This window comes from Raphanus sativus, chromosome 2 (genome assembly GCF_000801105.2).
Source record: "Raphanus sativus cultivar WK10039 chromosome 2, ASM80110v3, whole genome shotgun sequence".
In the NCBI taxonomy this organism is placed as follows: domain Eukaryota; kingdom Viridiplantae; phylum Streptophyta; class Magnoliopsida; order Brassicales; family Brassicaceae; genus Raphanus; species Raphanus sativus.
The window spans coordinates 7,297,671-7,314,800 of record NC_079512.1 but is presented as its reverse complement, the minus strand read 5'-3'; the positions used below and the strand labels follow the sequence as shown (position 1 = coordinate 7,314,800).

Below are 17,130 nucleotides of genomic sequence, written 5' to 3'. Positions count from 1 at the left end.
TATTTACAGATTCTACGACTGCATTTCAAACCAATTTAAATTCATTAATTACAATTCCATAACTTATTGTAACAAATTGATATTCATATATTGATCATTATTAATATTTTACAAATATTACTGAATAAAATTTTATATTTCACTTAATTTAGCCGAACACATAAAATATTTTTTATTTGTTTACGGAATCCGTTAGAAATAAATATTTGGGTACCCATTTAGGTACTGGTCAATTTTTCCGAGTATAGATTTTTTTGGTTTTGATATTAGGTCATGTTTGGATATAAATTTATGTGTGAGTTTCAAATTGAATCCTCCCGGGTCTGTATGAATTTTGTTCTGATGTATAAGAAACTAAAAATATTCAAACAATGAAAGTATTTGAAAATGATTTATATTTGAACAAAAAATAATGGTTGCACATAACAAAAAAATAAATATAAAATACTGTACATTTGCATTCAAAATCATTTTTAACAACAAACTACACAAATATGTTTATTTGTATAAAAAAATAAATTACAATGTAAATATTTAATTAATATAGAAATATGTCACATTGTTTAAGCAAAATATCAATATAAAAGTATTATACATTTGCATTCTAAAATTATTTATTTTAACAACAAGCCAAATAAATATATTTATTAGAGAGAGAATAAAATAAAGCAAAAACACACATAGTTTATCAGAGAGAATCTATATGTCGAACTTATTATAAAAATATTTTACTATGATAAAAACATTCAATAATTACAAACAAATGATATTTTTTATAAAAGTGAAAATAATATCCGTTCTTTCAAGGGCGGGTCAAAATCTAGTTTATTTTATTGCAGTAGAGCGATAGTTTCGTTGGCATAACATGAATTCAAAGTTATATAAAATGCATATCTCCAAGTCATTGTCTTTGTGCATATACACGGTTCTGTCACAATTTGACCTGTTCACTCGGTTCCACTAATTAATTCAGATTTCAGACTAGGTGTAATTATTTGAATGGAGATGTTACGTTACTACTATTATTTATAATCTGCAAACGTTTAGTTTTATAATAAGCTTATTATAGATATTGTCGATTAAAAAAACATATTGCTAAAAACAACAACAAAATAAAAAGAAAGAAGACAGCGTCAATTGTTAATCGACTATATCATTGTCTTCCCGAAGCATCCACCCGATTAGATTGAATAGTATTATTGAGAGATCTGAGGATCGTCCAAGGAAATCACCACAGTTTAATTATTTGATTATTTTTGTTGATCAGAATCAGAAGAACATGTGCTTCATTATATTTAAAACATTTAAAATGCAAGTAACCTACAGCTTAACAAAGAAACAAAATAACTAACCAAGAGACAGTCAATTCCATGAGCAACGAGGTGGAGTGGGGGGGGGGGATCCAATCTGTCATATGTGCGACAGAAAAGTTACGGCCATTCAATTAAGAAAATGTAACTAACCCACAGGTTAACATGATGTGTTGTACTTTACAGACCAAAATTATAAAAACATGTAAAATTGGTGAAAATTAAACAGAAAACTAGATTTTGACCCGCCCTCTAAGGGCGGGTATATTTTTTTTTTACATTCTTTTATAAATTTAATTTTTATATTTATGTTTTTATTTACGTTTTTTTCATTATATAATATCAATATACTAAAACATGAATATGACCTATTGATATATGTGTGGTCAAATTATTTTACGATAATTATTAAAACCTCTTATTATTATTTAAAAGAAATATTATACAAAGAAAAATATAAATATGATTAAAAACATAAATATAAAAATTAAATTTCTAAAATATGTAAAACAAAAAAATATACCAGCTCTTTTAAAGGCGAATCCGAATCTAGTCAATACTATTAAAATAGAAACATAACATATTGATATATGTATGGTAAAACTATTTTAATACAATGATTAAAACTTCCTATTAATTATTTAAGAGAAATGTTATACAATGAAAAACACAAATATGACTAAAACATATAAATATAAAAATTAAATTTCTAAAAGAATATAAAACTATTAAAAATATAAAAAGGCGGGTCCAAATGTAGAAATCTATTTAAAACCCGTTAAACTAAAATCTGTAGAATATCGGATCATGATAATAATTTTAATTTTAATTTTAGTTGTTTAGTTTTAGTTTTAATTTTATTTTTTAAAGAAACATAATTTTTATGTTTGTGTGTTTGTATAATCATATTCTGTATGATATGAATTTAATAGAATAGATAAGTTTTGTAAGTATGTACATGTATCATATGGTAAGGCTTCGTCTTTTTGTCAATATTCAGTCCAAATTATTTGTTTTTTTTATTTGAACATAAAAACAGGAATATAGGGAAGTTACGAACGGTTAACAATATTCAAAGCCCAAATTATCGTTTCATATGCCGAGGGAAGTTACTAACGGTTAACAATGCTCTAAAGGATCTTTTATTAATTGGTCATACAGGATAATTAATAGAATAGATTTTGACCCGCCCTTAAAAGGGCGGGTAAATTTTTTGTTTCACATTTTTTAAAAGTTTAATTTTTATATTTGTGTTTTTAATTATTTTTGTTTTTAATTTGCATAATATCTTTTTAAAATTATTTATAAGAGGCTTTAATAATTATAATCTTTGTATAATATCTTTTTAGCCAGTTACGTGATTAATGACCATGATTAAGAAATTAAAAAATATAATTATGCAGTAATGGGCGTTCACAAAAAATACGATATCAAATCATATTGAATCATACGCCATTTTGGGCCGTTACGTGATTAATAGCCAGTTATATGATTTGGCAGTTATATTAATACAAAAAAGTATATTAAAGATGTATTTAGTGGCAGTTATAAAAATTAAAAAGTGGACATAACTCCATATCAAATGGACATGTTGAAGAATTAATAGAATAGATTTGAAAGAAGAAAATTCAATAAAATTTGAACGTATTTATATGTGTTAATTTTTTGATGATATCAATATTTATATAAATATTCTATTATCAAACACAGTTCAATTTAAATTCCGTAATATTCATTTCTACATAAAGTTACGGATATTTGTTATGTTTTTTATTGCGTTGACAAATAAGTATTGTCAAGATCGCATAAACTTCCATGCCGCTTATACCATTAAGTACACGTGGCTTTCTATTTGTGGAACATGCAGCTCACGCGCTCTTACACACGCGTGAGAAGGATACATCCCACTGACGGTGAAAATGAAATGACGACAGTGACTCACTTACGGTCAAACAAATTCCCTGTCTGAATATATTTCGGTTTCTCTCGTCTGAAAATTAGCCAAAACGCAAACGTTTAACACGTCTCACGTTCCTCTAGCACGAGGTCCACGAGCAAACGCTCAAGTCTGCTTATTTATCACATCTCCCTCTCTCAATCCAAACACAAGAGAGAACAAAAATAAAATAAAAATGTTCGTAGCATCTCCGGTGAAAACAAACTTCTACGGCGCCGGCCTAGTGAGATCTCCGGCGTTTCCCGTACTTCCACGGCGGCAACAACACTTAGTTCCACTTTTCAGTCAAGTCCGGGCTGTGATAAGCAGGGAAGAAAAGTCTGTAGATCAAGAAGATGGAAAAAATACAAACGGGTCACTAGTACGTAGCTCCCCCGCGTTTCCATGGAAGAGATCTAAGTATACGGGAACAAAAACGGTCATTGCGGTTGTGAAGATCAGGAAGAAGATGAGAGAGAAGCTAACGGAGAGGGTTGAGCATCAACTAGAGCTTTTAATGAAAGCCATCGGTCAAGGGATGTTGATTCAGCTTGTTAGTGAAGAAATCGATCCTGGTTCGTTTTTTTTTCCTTGCTTCTTTTATTTCTTTTTACCAAATTTGTTTTCTTGATATTCGATTTGCCTTTTTGCATATAAATCAATTTATAACTTTTTGGGCCAGAGAACAAAAAGCCAACACATAGATTGAGTTACAGTTTACAGTTTGTTCGTTTCTTGCAGTACTTCTTGATTTTTCTGCCTTTTTGGATTTATCCTAGACTTAGCTTTAGAAAGTTAGATTGTTGCTAGCATTTCTTCTGGATCGTGCTTTTGGTGCTAAACTCAAGATGATGGCGCTATTAACTCGTGCATAGTTAATGATATTTGAATGGACTTATCATTAAAGGACACATCGGCTAATCACTTGCTAATATTCTTTCCCTACTTCGCTGTCATGGCCGTTCTGCCCGAACTAGTTGGTGGTGGTCAACTCTAATGATCACTAAATTGCAAAACCGAATCTTTCATCTTCCTGGCTAGATCTGAGATTTTTTATTGTATTATATTCTTAGATTTGCTTTGTGTGTTATTGTGCCTGCTCGTCTAAGTTATTAATCCGGTTTTTCCTTCTAGTATTCTGTGCATTTTAAGTTTTACGTTATGATAATCTATTACTCTCTCTTAAAGATAAATAAATGTTTTTAAAAGTTTATTCAGAAATAAATATTTTTATTAGTTAACAATAATAAATTAAAAATATTAAAAAATTATATTTCTTAAAATACTAAAAATTAGAAAATACAGAAAACAATATATTTATTGTTGAAATTTAACATATTTTAATAATTTTAGAAACACATAAACATACATCTTTTATAAGTAAAAACGGTATAATTTAATTAAGTTAAAAATATGTGGGTTTAATATATTAGACTATAACAAGTTAGTGATATTGTTAAATAATGTAAGAAAATAACAATTCATGACATTTCATGCCTTTCCCTTTCTGTGTTTATGGGTTCCATGAGTTAAAAAGGGATCTCAATAACGTCACACATAAACCAACACATGCTTCTTATCTATTCAACAAGTATTAAACTTACTTGAATGGTGACACAATGTTTGTTATTGTATATTACAGAAACTGGTTCAGGTCGAAGGAGTTCAGAAACTCCCGTGCTTGGACTCCCCAAGGCTCGGAACGATCCTAGATACCTAGAGTTCACAGCCAACTTCACTGTCCCCACTGATTTTGGTACAACAGGTGCCATTCTTGTCACCAATCTCCTTTCCTCGGAGATTTGCTTGTCCGAGATAATCGTCCATGACGGCAGTGACACCATTCTCTTCCCCGGAAACACTTGGATCCACTCTAGAAACGATAACCCTGAAGGCAGGATTATCTTCACAAGTCAAGTGAGAACACTTCTTCTTCTTCGCCTTACTATTTTTATACAGTTTTAATTATTTCTTTTTTGTTCTTACACTTATTCATCATCATGTTGCTTCACTAGACATGCTTACCTTCCGAGACTCCGCCCGGGATCAAAGAACTACGAGAGAAGGACTTGACCAGTGTCCGTGGTAACGGAGAAGGTGAGAGAAAGCCTCATGAGAGGGTCTATGATTACGATATCTACAACGATATAGGCGATCCACGTAAAAAAGAACGACTTAGGCCTGTTCTTGGTGTCCCAGAGAGGCCCTATCCAAGACGTTGTAGGTCTGGCCGGCCTCTCCTTTCAGACACACCGTTTGAGAGCAGAGGAAAAGACAAGGATGAGTTTTATGTTCCAAGAGACGAAGTCTTCGAAGATATCAAGAGAGACACGTTTAGAGCTGGGAGATTCAAGGCTCTCTTTCACAATCTCGTCCCAGCTATAGCAGCTGCATTGTCAAACCTAGACATTCCTTTCACATGCTTCTCGGATATAGACAGGTTATACAAATCTGATATTGTCTTGAGACACACCGAGCATAAAGACAAAAGCCTTGGCGGTTTCATTGATGGTATCCTCAACGTTGGTGAAACACTACTAAGATATGACACTCCTGCCGTTATAAAATGTAATAGTTTTAATTCTTGAAACTGTATCATCATTTTCTTGAAGTACGTATATATCATGTATTTTATTATGGTTTGGTTGTTCAGGGGACAGATTTGCGTGGCTGCGAGACAATGAGTTTGGTCGTCAAGCTCTTGCTGGTGTCAACCCTGTCAACATCGAGCTTCTCAAGGTATGTTTCATTTTACCATTTATTTTAGACTATTCTAGGAAAGTTTTTTAGACTTCTCAAGGAATGTGGATTTTACCATTTCTATGTCAAGAATATTGTTATGTAAGAGTTTTTGAAACTTCTTGTATGTATTGACAGGAGCTGCCAATTCGAAGCAAGCTTGACCCGGCTATATATGGATCTCCTGAATCTGCTCTCACAGAAGAACTGATTGCTCATGAAGTTTTACACTATGGAATGACTTTGGAACAGGTTTAGTGCTATTACAACAATTGTATTTTTATAGAATCCTCTCATCTATTTGATCCTAAGACTAAAAAGGTTTAGTGTATTTTTGGATGATAGGCGTTTGAGGAGAAGAGATTGTTTCTCCTGGATTACCATGACATGCTCCTGCCATTTGTAGACAAGATAAACTCCATCAAAGAGGATCCAAGAAAGACATATGCCTCCAGAACAATTTTCTTCTACTCAAAGGCAGGTGCCCTGAGGCCGTTAGCCATAGAGCTCTCCTTGCCTCCCACGCCAGAGAACGAGAACAAGTTTGTCTATGCTCACGGACATGACGCTACCACCCACTGGATTTGGAAGCTAGCCAAAGCTCATGTCTGCTCAAATGATGCTGGTGTTCACCAGCTAGTTAACCACTGGTAACTTAAGCTACTTGAACTTTTGTCTCATGTTTTAATTTGTAGTCTCCATTGATTTGTATTAATTTTTTTTTTTTTTTTTTGAAACTTTAAGGCTAAGGACTCACGCTTGCATGGAGCCTTACATCATTGCTACTAACAGGCAATTGAGTTCGATGCATCCGGTTTACAAGCTGCTTCATCCTCATATGCGCTACACGTTAGAAATCAATGCTCGTGCACGTAAAAGCTTAATCAATGGAGCAGGAATCATAGAGAGTTGCTTCACTCCTGGAAAATACGCAATGGAGTTAAGCTCTGCAGCATACAAGAGTATGTGGCGGTTTGACATGGAAGGACTTCCTGCTGATCTTGTCCGAAGGTTAATAAAAAAAAAACACAAACACTCTTTTGATTTGTCACATGTTTCTCTATCTCTAATGCGCATCTATACAGGGGAATGGCAGAGGAGGATTCTTCAGCGGAGTGTGGTGTGAAACTTGTGATCGAAGACTATCCTTATGCAGCAGATGGTCTTTTGATCTGGAAAGCCATCCAGAACCTAGTTGAATCATATGTGAAACACTTCTACCCTGATCCTAATGCCATAACATCTGATTTTGAGCTCCAAGCTTGGTGGGATGAGATCAAGAACAAAGGCCACTACGACAAGAAAGACGAGCCTTGGTGGCCTAAACTCAACACAACGCAAGACTTGTCCGAAATCCTAACCAACATGATATGGATCGCATCAGGACAGCACGCAGCACTTAACTTCGGGCAGTACCCGTTTGGAGGGTATGTCCCGAACCGTCCTACGCTGTTGAGGAGGCTTATACCACACGAAAACGATCCAGACTACGAAATGTTCATGAGAAACCCTCAATACAGCTTTCTGAGCTCTTTACCGACACAACTCCAAGCAACGAAAGTGATGGCAGTACAAGAGACGCTCTCTACGCATTCTGCTGACGAGGAGTACTTGATAGACCTGAAAGATAACCAGAGACGTTGGTTTCAAGATGAGGCAGTGGTTAAGTATTTTAGCAAGTTTACGGAGGAGCTTGAGGAGATAGAGAAGAAGATCAATGAGAGGAACAAAGATAAGAAACTGAAGAACAGAACAGGTGCTGGGATGCCTCCTTATGAACTACTTATACCTACTTCACCACATGGAGTCACTGGCCGTGGTATTCCCAACAGCATTTCCATCTAGATGTGATTTATCATGTCGTATGGGTTTTTGTTTGGTGGTAGAGTTTGTATCTGTAGTATGATCATATATGAGGATTGTTACTTCTTCTTTTTTCTTCTTCTTTTTTTCAATGTATCACGATAATAATTCAAGAAAGTTCAATAAACTCACACTTACTCCTACTTTGATCCTTTTTCGTACTAAGTAACTAGAGCTAGGTTGGTCTTGAGAACTATATAGCTCAAATCAATTTCTAAATTTCATTTGGAGAAAAAGTGACGTTCTAGCAGTGTACCTATGAGATCTTGTAGCTGGATTTTAGATATGGGCTTCAGGTTCCCTGTATACACACTGCATTTTTTTTTACTTTACCATATCTAAATTTTGATCTGCTCTTCAAAAAGGATGGATATTTTTATGTTGAAATTAAAAATTTCTGGACAGTTCAAATGCTTTTCATTACAACCAACAGATTTTGTAAATTTATATGTACAATGATTTTTTAAAAGTCTGACCCAACTAATTGTAATTTATAAACCCATAATATTAGGTGCACTAAATATACCAGTATCACTAAGATTTAAGATAGTTAATCTTTTTTTTCTGACAGCAATAAAAGTAACTATGATCTATACTCTTCTGACACAGAAAGCCAAAAGATAGTTAATCATTCAACATAAACAAGTAAACATAAGTTTATATATTTTACTTCTATAAGAAAAGAAAAGAACACAAACAATGAAAACATGACTTTTCTACACTCATTAAAAAACTTAAAGAACTCAATATAACCATTGTACTGGGTTTGAAAAAATGTCCTAAAACTATTAGACATTTTTGTGACATTTTTTGTACAATAAAAAATGAAGAAGTTAATAACTTAGTGATCAAATGACTGATTTGTTTTATGCTTTATAAATTGTTTTAACCGAATGAAAACCAAACTACAAAACAATATGATTGAAATGAATCAAACACAAATCAAACCGACCACACCGAATATAAATTAAACCAAACTAATTTTGATTGACTTCAATTAACATTTTCTTAGAACTCAAATAACCAAACTGAAGAGAAACCAAACTGAACCTGAATTTCAACAGCAGACCACGGTTACAAACAAAACGGATTGCAAAACACAATAAACATAGTTTTAGAGTGGGGCAAAACATCACTAACGTATTCACCATCTTTGACAAGGTACAAGATATATGGCATATGTTTTTTCTAAAGTTGTTCCTCTTCTGATGCAGCTTTACATAGCTTCTATACCAGTATCACTGACTAAGAAGAATCACTGTCTTCTTCATCACTCTCTGTTGTGAACACGATCAGAGGAATGAGGAAAAAGAACTTAATGCACAGAATAGAAAAGCAAAACCAAACTATGACTTACCATCCGTATCCTTGAGCATGTTCGAGAGATCACTAATTTGTTCCTCTTCTGTTGCTGCCTCACCTTCAACCTGTATGACATTATGCAGAAAAAAAAATCAAATGGACTTTATATATATATATATATATATATAAAACAGAGAGTATATATAGGTTTGGGTCTACAAATTCAGAATTTACCATGGACATTAATATGCAGTTGGTGTGAAACGCATCCTTACAGTGATCACATGTGTACTGATACTTATGATCAGGGAACTTGGTGTCTAATCCGCAAATAGAACAAATTTTCTTGGCATAAATTTTCTTGAGCTGAACAATATGCTGATGGCGTTGGTTCTTAACATAAGTTGGATACCCAATACATTCTACATGGGCGCACATGTTACAAATATTACAGCCGTAGTAGGAAGCACCACATGGTTTATTGCAAACAGTGCAAAGGCGGGACGACGACGAGTCATCGCTCTGAAAGTTGTAGAGACAGTGCTTGTGGGTCTTTATCGTTGTTGATAAACCCACTGCTTGGATGCATTTAAAATGGAAGCTGAGAGAGCAAGTGGAACAAAAGAAAACATACTTTGAAATATCAATATCCGGTTTGCAGGCAATGCATTTGGATCCAGGTTTCCGTCTGGTCATATATAAAGTGTGATCATAATGAAGTGGATGATTTTCCAGTGCCCGGTATCGCCTCCAAAGCTCAACACACCGAGAATGATAAACCTCTTCACAGTCGGGACATGACACTATGTTTCCATTACACAGCCTGTCATCACAAATAGTGCAAGCCACCATGTATGAACTTGAGACCATAACTTGAACCAAGTCATGTCCTCCTTTCAAACATGATTTTCCTTGTTCGTATCTAATGAACTTTTGCCCCCTTTGTAATTCTCCAAGACGCATTTCAACGCTTACCGCGCAGTGGGTACAGATGACGAAATCACACATGCGGCAGAATAGATTGAAAGAACTTATCTTCTCTTTGCAGGTGTTACATCTCATATTAATAGACCCTTCAGGATAACTTGGTAGAAGTGTCAAAGGATGATTCAAATGGAATCTATACCTCGATTGTTGTCTTAGCTTTACGCAGTTATCATGTGCCCTGAAATCACATGTCTCGCATTTCCATAATCTTCCATGTATAAACCTATAACATATCCAGCATCCTTTCTGAGACGCCGTAACATACCGAGAACTCAGCACGTGATTATGCGTAACATCAGTAACCTACAAAACATTTACCTAACTAGACAAATAAATTATTTGAGGCGTAAACAATGTTGGGAAAAGTATTATAAAATGTCATTATACGTACCACGAGTTTGTTTTCTAATTCCTTAGTGGTGTCACATTCATCATCGTGATCAACTGGTGGTTTTGTAATTAGTTTTTCACCATGAGAATACAGATATTTCAAGTACAACGGGGAAGGCACTTCCTGTGATTCATAAAATAGCTAATCATCTATCGTTACCATCCATCAACCACTGTAAAGAAAAAAAAAATATATTTATATTTATTTACCTCATGTAAAATGCACTCAATGTGACTAACAAAACCACATTCTAGGCAGCAATAGGCATGATGTCCTACGTGTACCATTGTCTCACAAACGCCACAATACTCCAATGAGTCATCATCGTCGGGGGAGAATATTTTACACACAAGTGGATGAATGTGATATGATTTCTTGAAAACGGACTCGGGTATTCCAAGACACTTAAAATGAGACCTCCAACCACATTCCACGCAATTATAAAAGTGGTCACCAACCTCGCCACGACCGTCCCTCATGCACACTCGACATCCTTTTCTAAATCTTAGTTCAGCATTATTAGCTAGATAAAACAATTTGTGGTGATGAGACTTGTTGACCAAACCTCGCAACAAGGAATCTGCACACCTCATGTGAAGATGAAAAATTACATTTGAGGCAACTAAGCGGGGCACCATCGATATGGACTCCGCACGCATCACATACTTTTCCATCACCACAAGTATGCGTGAAATCAAGGCGTGTGAGGGGGTGTGCCTGATGGACTGGATGTTGAATCTCTCGAGGAAGATCATCAAGGCATCGCTCGTGAACAAACAAGTAACATTGAAAGCAACCGTAAGATATAGCAGAAGGAGTAAGAGGAAGCTCACACAACAAGCAGGAGCCTCTAGCGTCTGGTCCTGGTTTACACCTCCTAAGCAAGTGGGCATGACTGTAGTGTAGCTTTTCTTCAGCGTACCAACTCGTCACGATGTTGTTCAGGATGGCACAACCAAGATCCAAGAAGATCTCGCAGTCTTTACACTTGTAATAAAGGGACTGGTCAGAAAACAAATCACCACACCCGGAGCAGAGATTGTATCTCTCGTTCCCATCTTTCTTGCCTAGACAAAACTCGAGAGGGTGGTCTGGATGAAAATCATGTGACACTTTGAGTGGTAGTTTCGAGCAAGCTCTACAGAGGTCGAAGTTACATAGATCACATGCGAATTCTATCGGTTCGTCCTTGAAGCAGATGTTGCAGATGCCGTCGGCTATGATCTCCGGCGAGGTCAGCACACATTCATGGGCGCCGTGCTTGAGCTTTACCATTGCAGAAACTGATTCAGATTGACTAATTTAGCTGTAGAGATTCTGAGAGCCCAGTAAAAATTTAAAAGCACTCACGTTCCTTCTTTCAAAGATCAGATCAAGAAGACTCTTTATTGTTTCTCTCTACAGTTTCAGTCTTACTTTACCATTCATATCTCTGCTTTTGAGAACAACACTGACTGGACTGCCACAAACTCTGGCAAACTTTTTCCTCTTTTTATTTGTTTTTGTTATCATTCTATATCTCTTTTTGTTTGATTTTAAAATCATATATATATATATATATATATATATCTATTACTATAAAGAAGGGACTTTTCTCTCTTTTGAGAATGTCCACGTCAGCTTATCTTTAATGACTATGGGACCCACGTTTTCTTTTCTGTTCGGTTTGCTCATTAATTTTACGCGTTTGGTTTGATGATTTAGGCGTCTATTTTGGTATATAGGCGTTGGTTCGATTTATTTTATATAGGGAAGTTTGGTTACTTAACAAAACTCTGCGTTTTGTATTTGACTAGCTTAGAGGTTTCATGGTTATTTGTTCGACCTCTCAACCTCGCCGTCTTCGTTAATCTTTCCCTGGAACACAATGTTTTTCCCTGTGAACTCTTAAGCTTCCATTCCATTCAACGTATTTCTCTTAATTTCGGCAATCAATGTTTTTCTCATTAAACCCAATAACGATGTCGACCTCTCAGTTTCCTTCACGTTAAACTATTAATTGGAGAGGGTTGTGAGTCAGATGAACCTTCACAATCACTCTCTGTTCAACTTCTTAATCAAGCGTAGAAATATTCTGGGATAATGTCTTCTTCCAATGCTATGACTGAGACTCTTTTCCTCACCGTGGAAGTCTAAATATCAACCGTTTCTTTAACCGACAGGTGAAATATTCATATGCTGCTCTATTTGGATTATTACTTATAATATAATATATTCATATGCTGAGCTTTACCATTGCAGAAACCGATTCAGATTGACTAATTTAGCTGTAGAGATTCTGAGAGCCCAGCAAAAATTTAAAAGCACTCACCTTCCTTCTTTCAAAGATCAGACAAGAAGACTCTTTATTGTTTCTCTCTACTGATTCAGTCTTACTTTAACATTCATATCTCTGCTTTTGAGAACGACACTGACTGGACTGCCACAAACTCCGGTAAACTTTTTCCTCTTTTTATTTGTTTTCGTTATCGTTCTCTTTTTGTTTGATTTTAAAATCAATACTATTAAAACATGAGCAATATTTATCGACTATGTTTTAGACTACAAAAAAGTTATAATAGTCCAACTAAAATAAATACATTAATTATTATCATATAATGTTTTTTAATCTAACAAGTATCTATTAATAACGAGATATTATTCGATATGCAACCGATTCCTACATACGTGCAAAAGAAAATCGGTTTGATTAAATATTTATATAAGAAATGTTTTATATTTTAAAAACATTTGAAAGTAATATTTAGGAGGGGGTATTGGATTATGTATTTGTAAAGAGTTATAAAAATTTATATTTTTTAAAGACTCTAGTGTTATTCAATCAGGACTTTTCAAAACTATGTTAAACTCTTGTGTTATTAGATTCAGAATTTTACAAAATTGATAAAAGTCTCGTGTTATTCATTTTTTTTTGAAAATACTGACTTTACCAATCCCTTAAAATCTGTGGTTATTAGTATATGAATTTTACAAGTTTTTCTTCATAAAATCTATTTATCAAAGTATTGCACATTGACCATGTATTGTCAAAGATTTTAATATTAAACTGAATTGTTATAATTTAATATTTATAATTCAACTTTTTCCAAATCTTTCGATGTGAATCGTTTTTCTCCCAAGTCCTATACTACCCTATAACACACATCACATCTCACGAAGCTTCTGTTCTCGTATAAACTTTAGCAACAATGTGTCCATTTTTACATGTTTCTCTCCCTCTCATAATTCATACCTCAAATTCTATCACGTTCTCCTTTTTTGATCAGTCACGTTCTTATATCTAGAAGATTTATAATTACCAAAATAACTTTATAGGGATCCAAAAATTTATTATCGATTTATGATGGTGAAACAACAACATCTTTTTCAGAAAAAAAAAGATGGTGAAACAACATAAAAAATCCCAGAACAACAGTTTTTTTTTTTCATTTCAGAACAAGAGTTTATAAAACAAAACGATACAATCTAATGTGATACTTGAAGATAAACTTTGAAAAAGTTATAATTATCTTCAATTAAAGAATCAGTAATAATCTACAAAACTCTTTAAAAAATATCTAAGAAATTTAAATATCACCAAAACTCTTTTTGAATTGTAAACCAATAACAGCCCCTTAACTTAATTTTTTTTTTATTATCATTCCACATACAGAATATATTAAAAACAAGTTTTTTAAACAATTTTAAACAAGTTAAGAGTTATGATATAAAATAAAAACATATCAAGACTTAAAATATATGTGTATTTAAATGTATAATGTGAATACTAAAGATCAAATTTATTCAAAATAAACCAAAGTAATATATAAATTGTAATAAATTATAACAAAATCAAATAATGTTAAATCACATCAACTAATTTTGTTAATATATTTATAATCTACATGATCATCTTATCTTTTTATTTTTGAAAAATAATTATTTGTAACTTTGAATTAGTTATATTTAACTTAATTAATATTAAATATACATCATGCCTAAAACTAAGGAGCTAACTAACTAATTTATTATTTTTAAACTAATGAATATAATTTAATTAATACGAAATTTAATAATAAATTAATTATATTTTAATTATTAATGTGATAAATAATGATATATATTTATTAATTTGTATATATACAGCTATATATTAATCCAAATGCAAAAAAAAACAATTTCTTCAAAACCCTCACTAAATATATAAGAATTTAATTCATATATTTAGAGTATTAAAATTAGATATATATATATATGTATTATTATTGATATTTTTACGAACATAGTTTTACGGGTCATTCAAACACATGCAATATATTTATCAAATATTAACTAATTCAACAAATATATTAACACAATTATATCATAAAACACTACATTAAAACATAAATTGATGCAAGAGAGTATGTGTCAATAGTTTAATTAGTTGTAAAATATAATTATATATATATAAGAAAATATAAATAAAAATTAATATATAATACAAATATAAGTTAAAATTAATGCGATTAATGAAATTAACTTTTAAATTTAACATAAGTCATAAACAAAACATCAAAAAAATCTAATAAAATGTGACTAACAAAAGTAAACTTACTAAATAAATGAAAATTATATTTACAAACATAAATCAATAAATTGTAATAGACGTATATAAATTGTTGATGCTCAAATATATTTCATTTTTAATATGCATCCTCTCAAATATTGATCCATTACGCTTACAACAAGATAAAAATTTAGTTTGACTAAAAATAGTATTAAAATTAGAACATTACTTTCATTATATATCCATTATTCATCTAAACATTCATGAATATATATTAGAATAATCTAACTATAATAATTTAAGTTAAACCGGATTGCATATTAGGTCATTTATTAGTTCAACCGATAACCAGATTGTGGGTATTAGCTGCAGGCCCGGAGTTGAACGAAAACATACGATGCGTACGTATTGGGCCTACTATTTTGTAAAAAAATTAGGGTCTATTTTTTAATCGTTATTACTTAAAAATATATCAATTTGACAATTTGTTATGTGTAAGTTGTGGGACATCACTAAAATACAAAGATAATTAAACCTTTTGTATTCTGTGTTATTAAATATGAGTGGATTGAAATGCAAAAAAGGGAAAAAATTATAACGACAACAAAAAAAATTAAATGGTTTAGCGATGTTATCGATTGAAAAGAATATGATCAAGTATCTTAATTACGAAAGTTTGATGGATGATTTTGCAGTTAAAAAATGCAAGAAGATCTATATTTAAAAACTGATAAGATTTTTTTTTTAGTTTTGAGTACATTGTAATTTTCTTATTATAAACTTGAGTTTTCTATCAGCATATTTTTTATATATTATATATGGGCCTCAGTTTTGTATATCGTATTGGACCATGAATATTTCAGGACCGGCACTGATTAGCTGTTATTATAGGTTTTATAGAAACTTTAAATATTTTTTTATTAAAAACTAAACCGGATTATATATGAGACCATAAAATTTGTCGATTTAACAGCGGGTCGGGACGGATTTTAAAATACTCAATATAATGTTTCATTTATAACATCCAAATATAGTTACAATAAAAAAATACAAATTTATATCAAATAAATTTAGATTGTTTCGAAAAATTATCCCGCGGTTTAAAACTGCGGGTCAAAATCTAGTTTTGATTAAAGCTTGCGATTCAATCTTTTTACATCTTTCACTATGTACTTTTATCTACTTACAAATAGTATTAGATTGGACCATTTCATTTATTTAGTTTTTATTATTTTGCATATAACAAACTTAGTTATTACTAAATATAAACAAAATCTTAGCATATTATTTAAATATTTTCAAAATAAGATCAAAAGATGTTATTGAGTGTCTTTTCTAATATTGCATTTTAACAATATCTTTTGATATCTCTTTTATTTAAAATATATATATATTGTTTCAATATATATATTAAATAATGAAAATTCGTAATTATTTTTAATTTTATTACATATGAATATTAATTCATTTGATTTATCGAATAAGAAATAACATTTCTATAATATTTCTATATACATAATTCATATTCATTATTAAGTTATTACAGTAAATAATATATGTAATATAACTTAATTTGTTTACTGACAGTTTTATAAGTTATAAATTAAAATAATTATGTATACATAATAACATATATTCATATGGTTTACAACAGATTTCAATTTATTAATATTAAAATAAGATATTTAAAATAATAAATAATTTTATATTTAATAAGATAAGATATTTAAAATAATAAGATATTAAAATAAGATATCTACCATTATATATCTCTTTTTGTTTGATTTTTATCTATTTATGATTAAAGCTTGCAATTCAATCTTATATCTTAACTATGAAGTAAATTTACATAATATTAAAAGTTGATATGCTTAATTGAAATTAATTGTCGTTAATTTTTTGATTTATTAGTAAAACAATGTTGCATGTTATGTGTGAAGAAAAAAACAAAAGCAATCAAAGACCTCCGGCACTAGGCTATTTACAATCCAAATAATCGACGTGGAAGTTATATACCCTCATAGCTATGAGGCTTGATTGAGAACTGTCAACGTGGAGATACACACTTGACTTT

At 31.8% G+C, this 17,130-nt stretch overlaps 1 protein-coding gene and 1 pseudogene across 1 annotated transcript; one reads left to right on the top strand and one right to left on the bottom strand.

Annotated features, from left to right (window-relative positions):
- The first annotated feature begins 3,308 nt into the window (after positions 1–3,308).
- Positions 3,309–7,965, top strand: LOC108843135 (lipoxygenase 6, chloroplastic). The gene is made up of 8 exons (XM_018616239.2): positions 3,309–3,821; positions 4,889–5,163; positions 5,262–5,814; positions 5,900–5,985; positions 6,124–6,237; positions 6,331–6,635; positions 6,730–6,996; positions 7,071–7,965. The coding sequence occupies exons 1-8, from the start codon at positions 3,443–3,445 to the stop codon at positions 7,828–7,830; spliced, it is 2,739 nt and encodes a 912-aa protein (XP_018471741.2). The 5' UTR covers positions 3,309–3,442; the 3' UTR covers positions 7,831–7,965.
- Positions 7,966–8,826: 861 nt separating this feature from the next.
- LOC108822740 (uncharacterized) lies at positions 8,827–12,018 on the bottom strand (annotated as a pseudogene).
- Between the last annotated feature and the right edge of the window lie 5,112 nt (positions 12,019–17,130).

Bases quoted from the DNA above. Each gene is read 5' to 3' on its own strand.
- LOC108843135 (XM_018616239.2), top strand. From the start codon at position 3,443: ATGTTCGTAGCATCTCCGGTGAAAACAAACTTCTACGGCGCCGGCCTA. The intron at 3,822-4,888 runs GTTCGTTTTTTT...TGTATATTACAG, and splicing joins TAGTGAAGAAATCGATCCTG to AAACTGGTTCAGGTCGAAGG. The intron at 6,997-7,070 runs GTTAATAAAAAA...GCATCTATACAG, and splicing joins CCTGCTGATCTTGTCCGAAG to GGGAATGGCAGAGGAGGATT.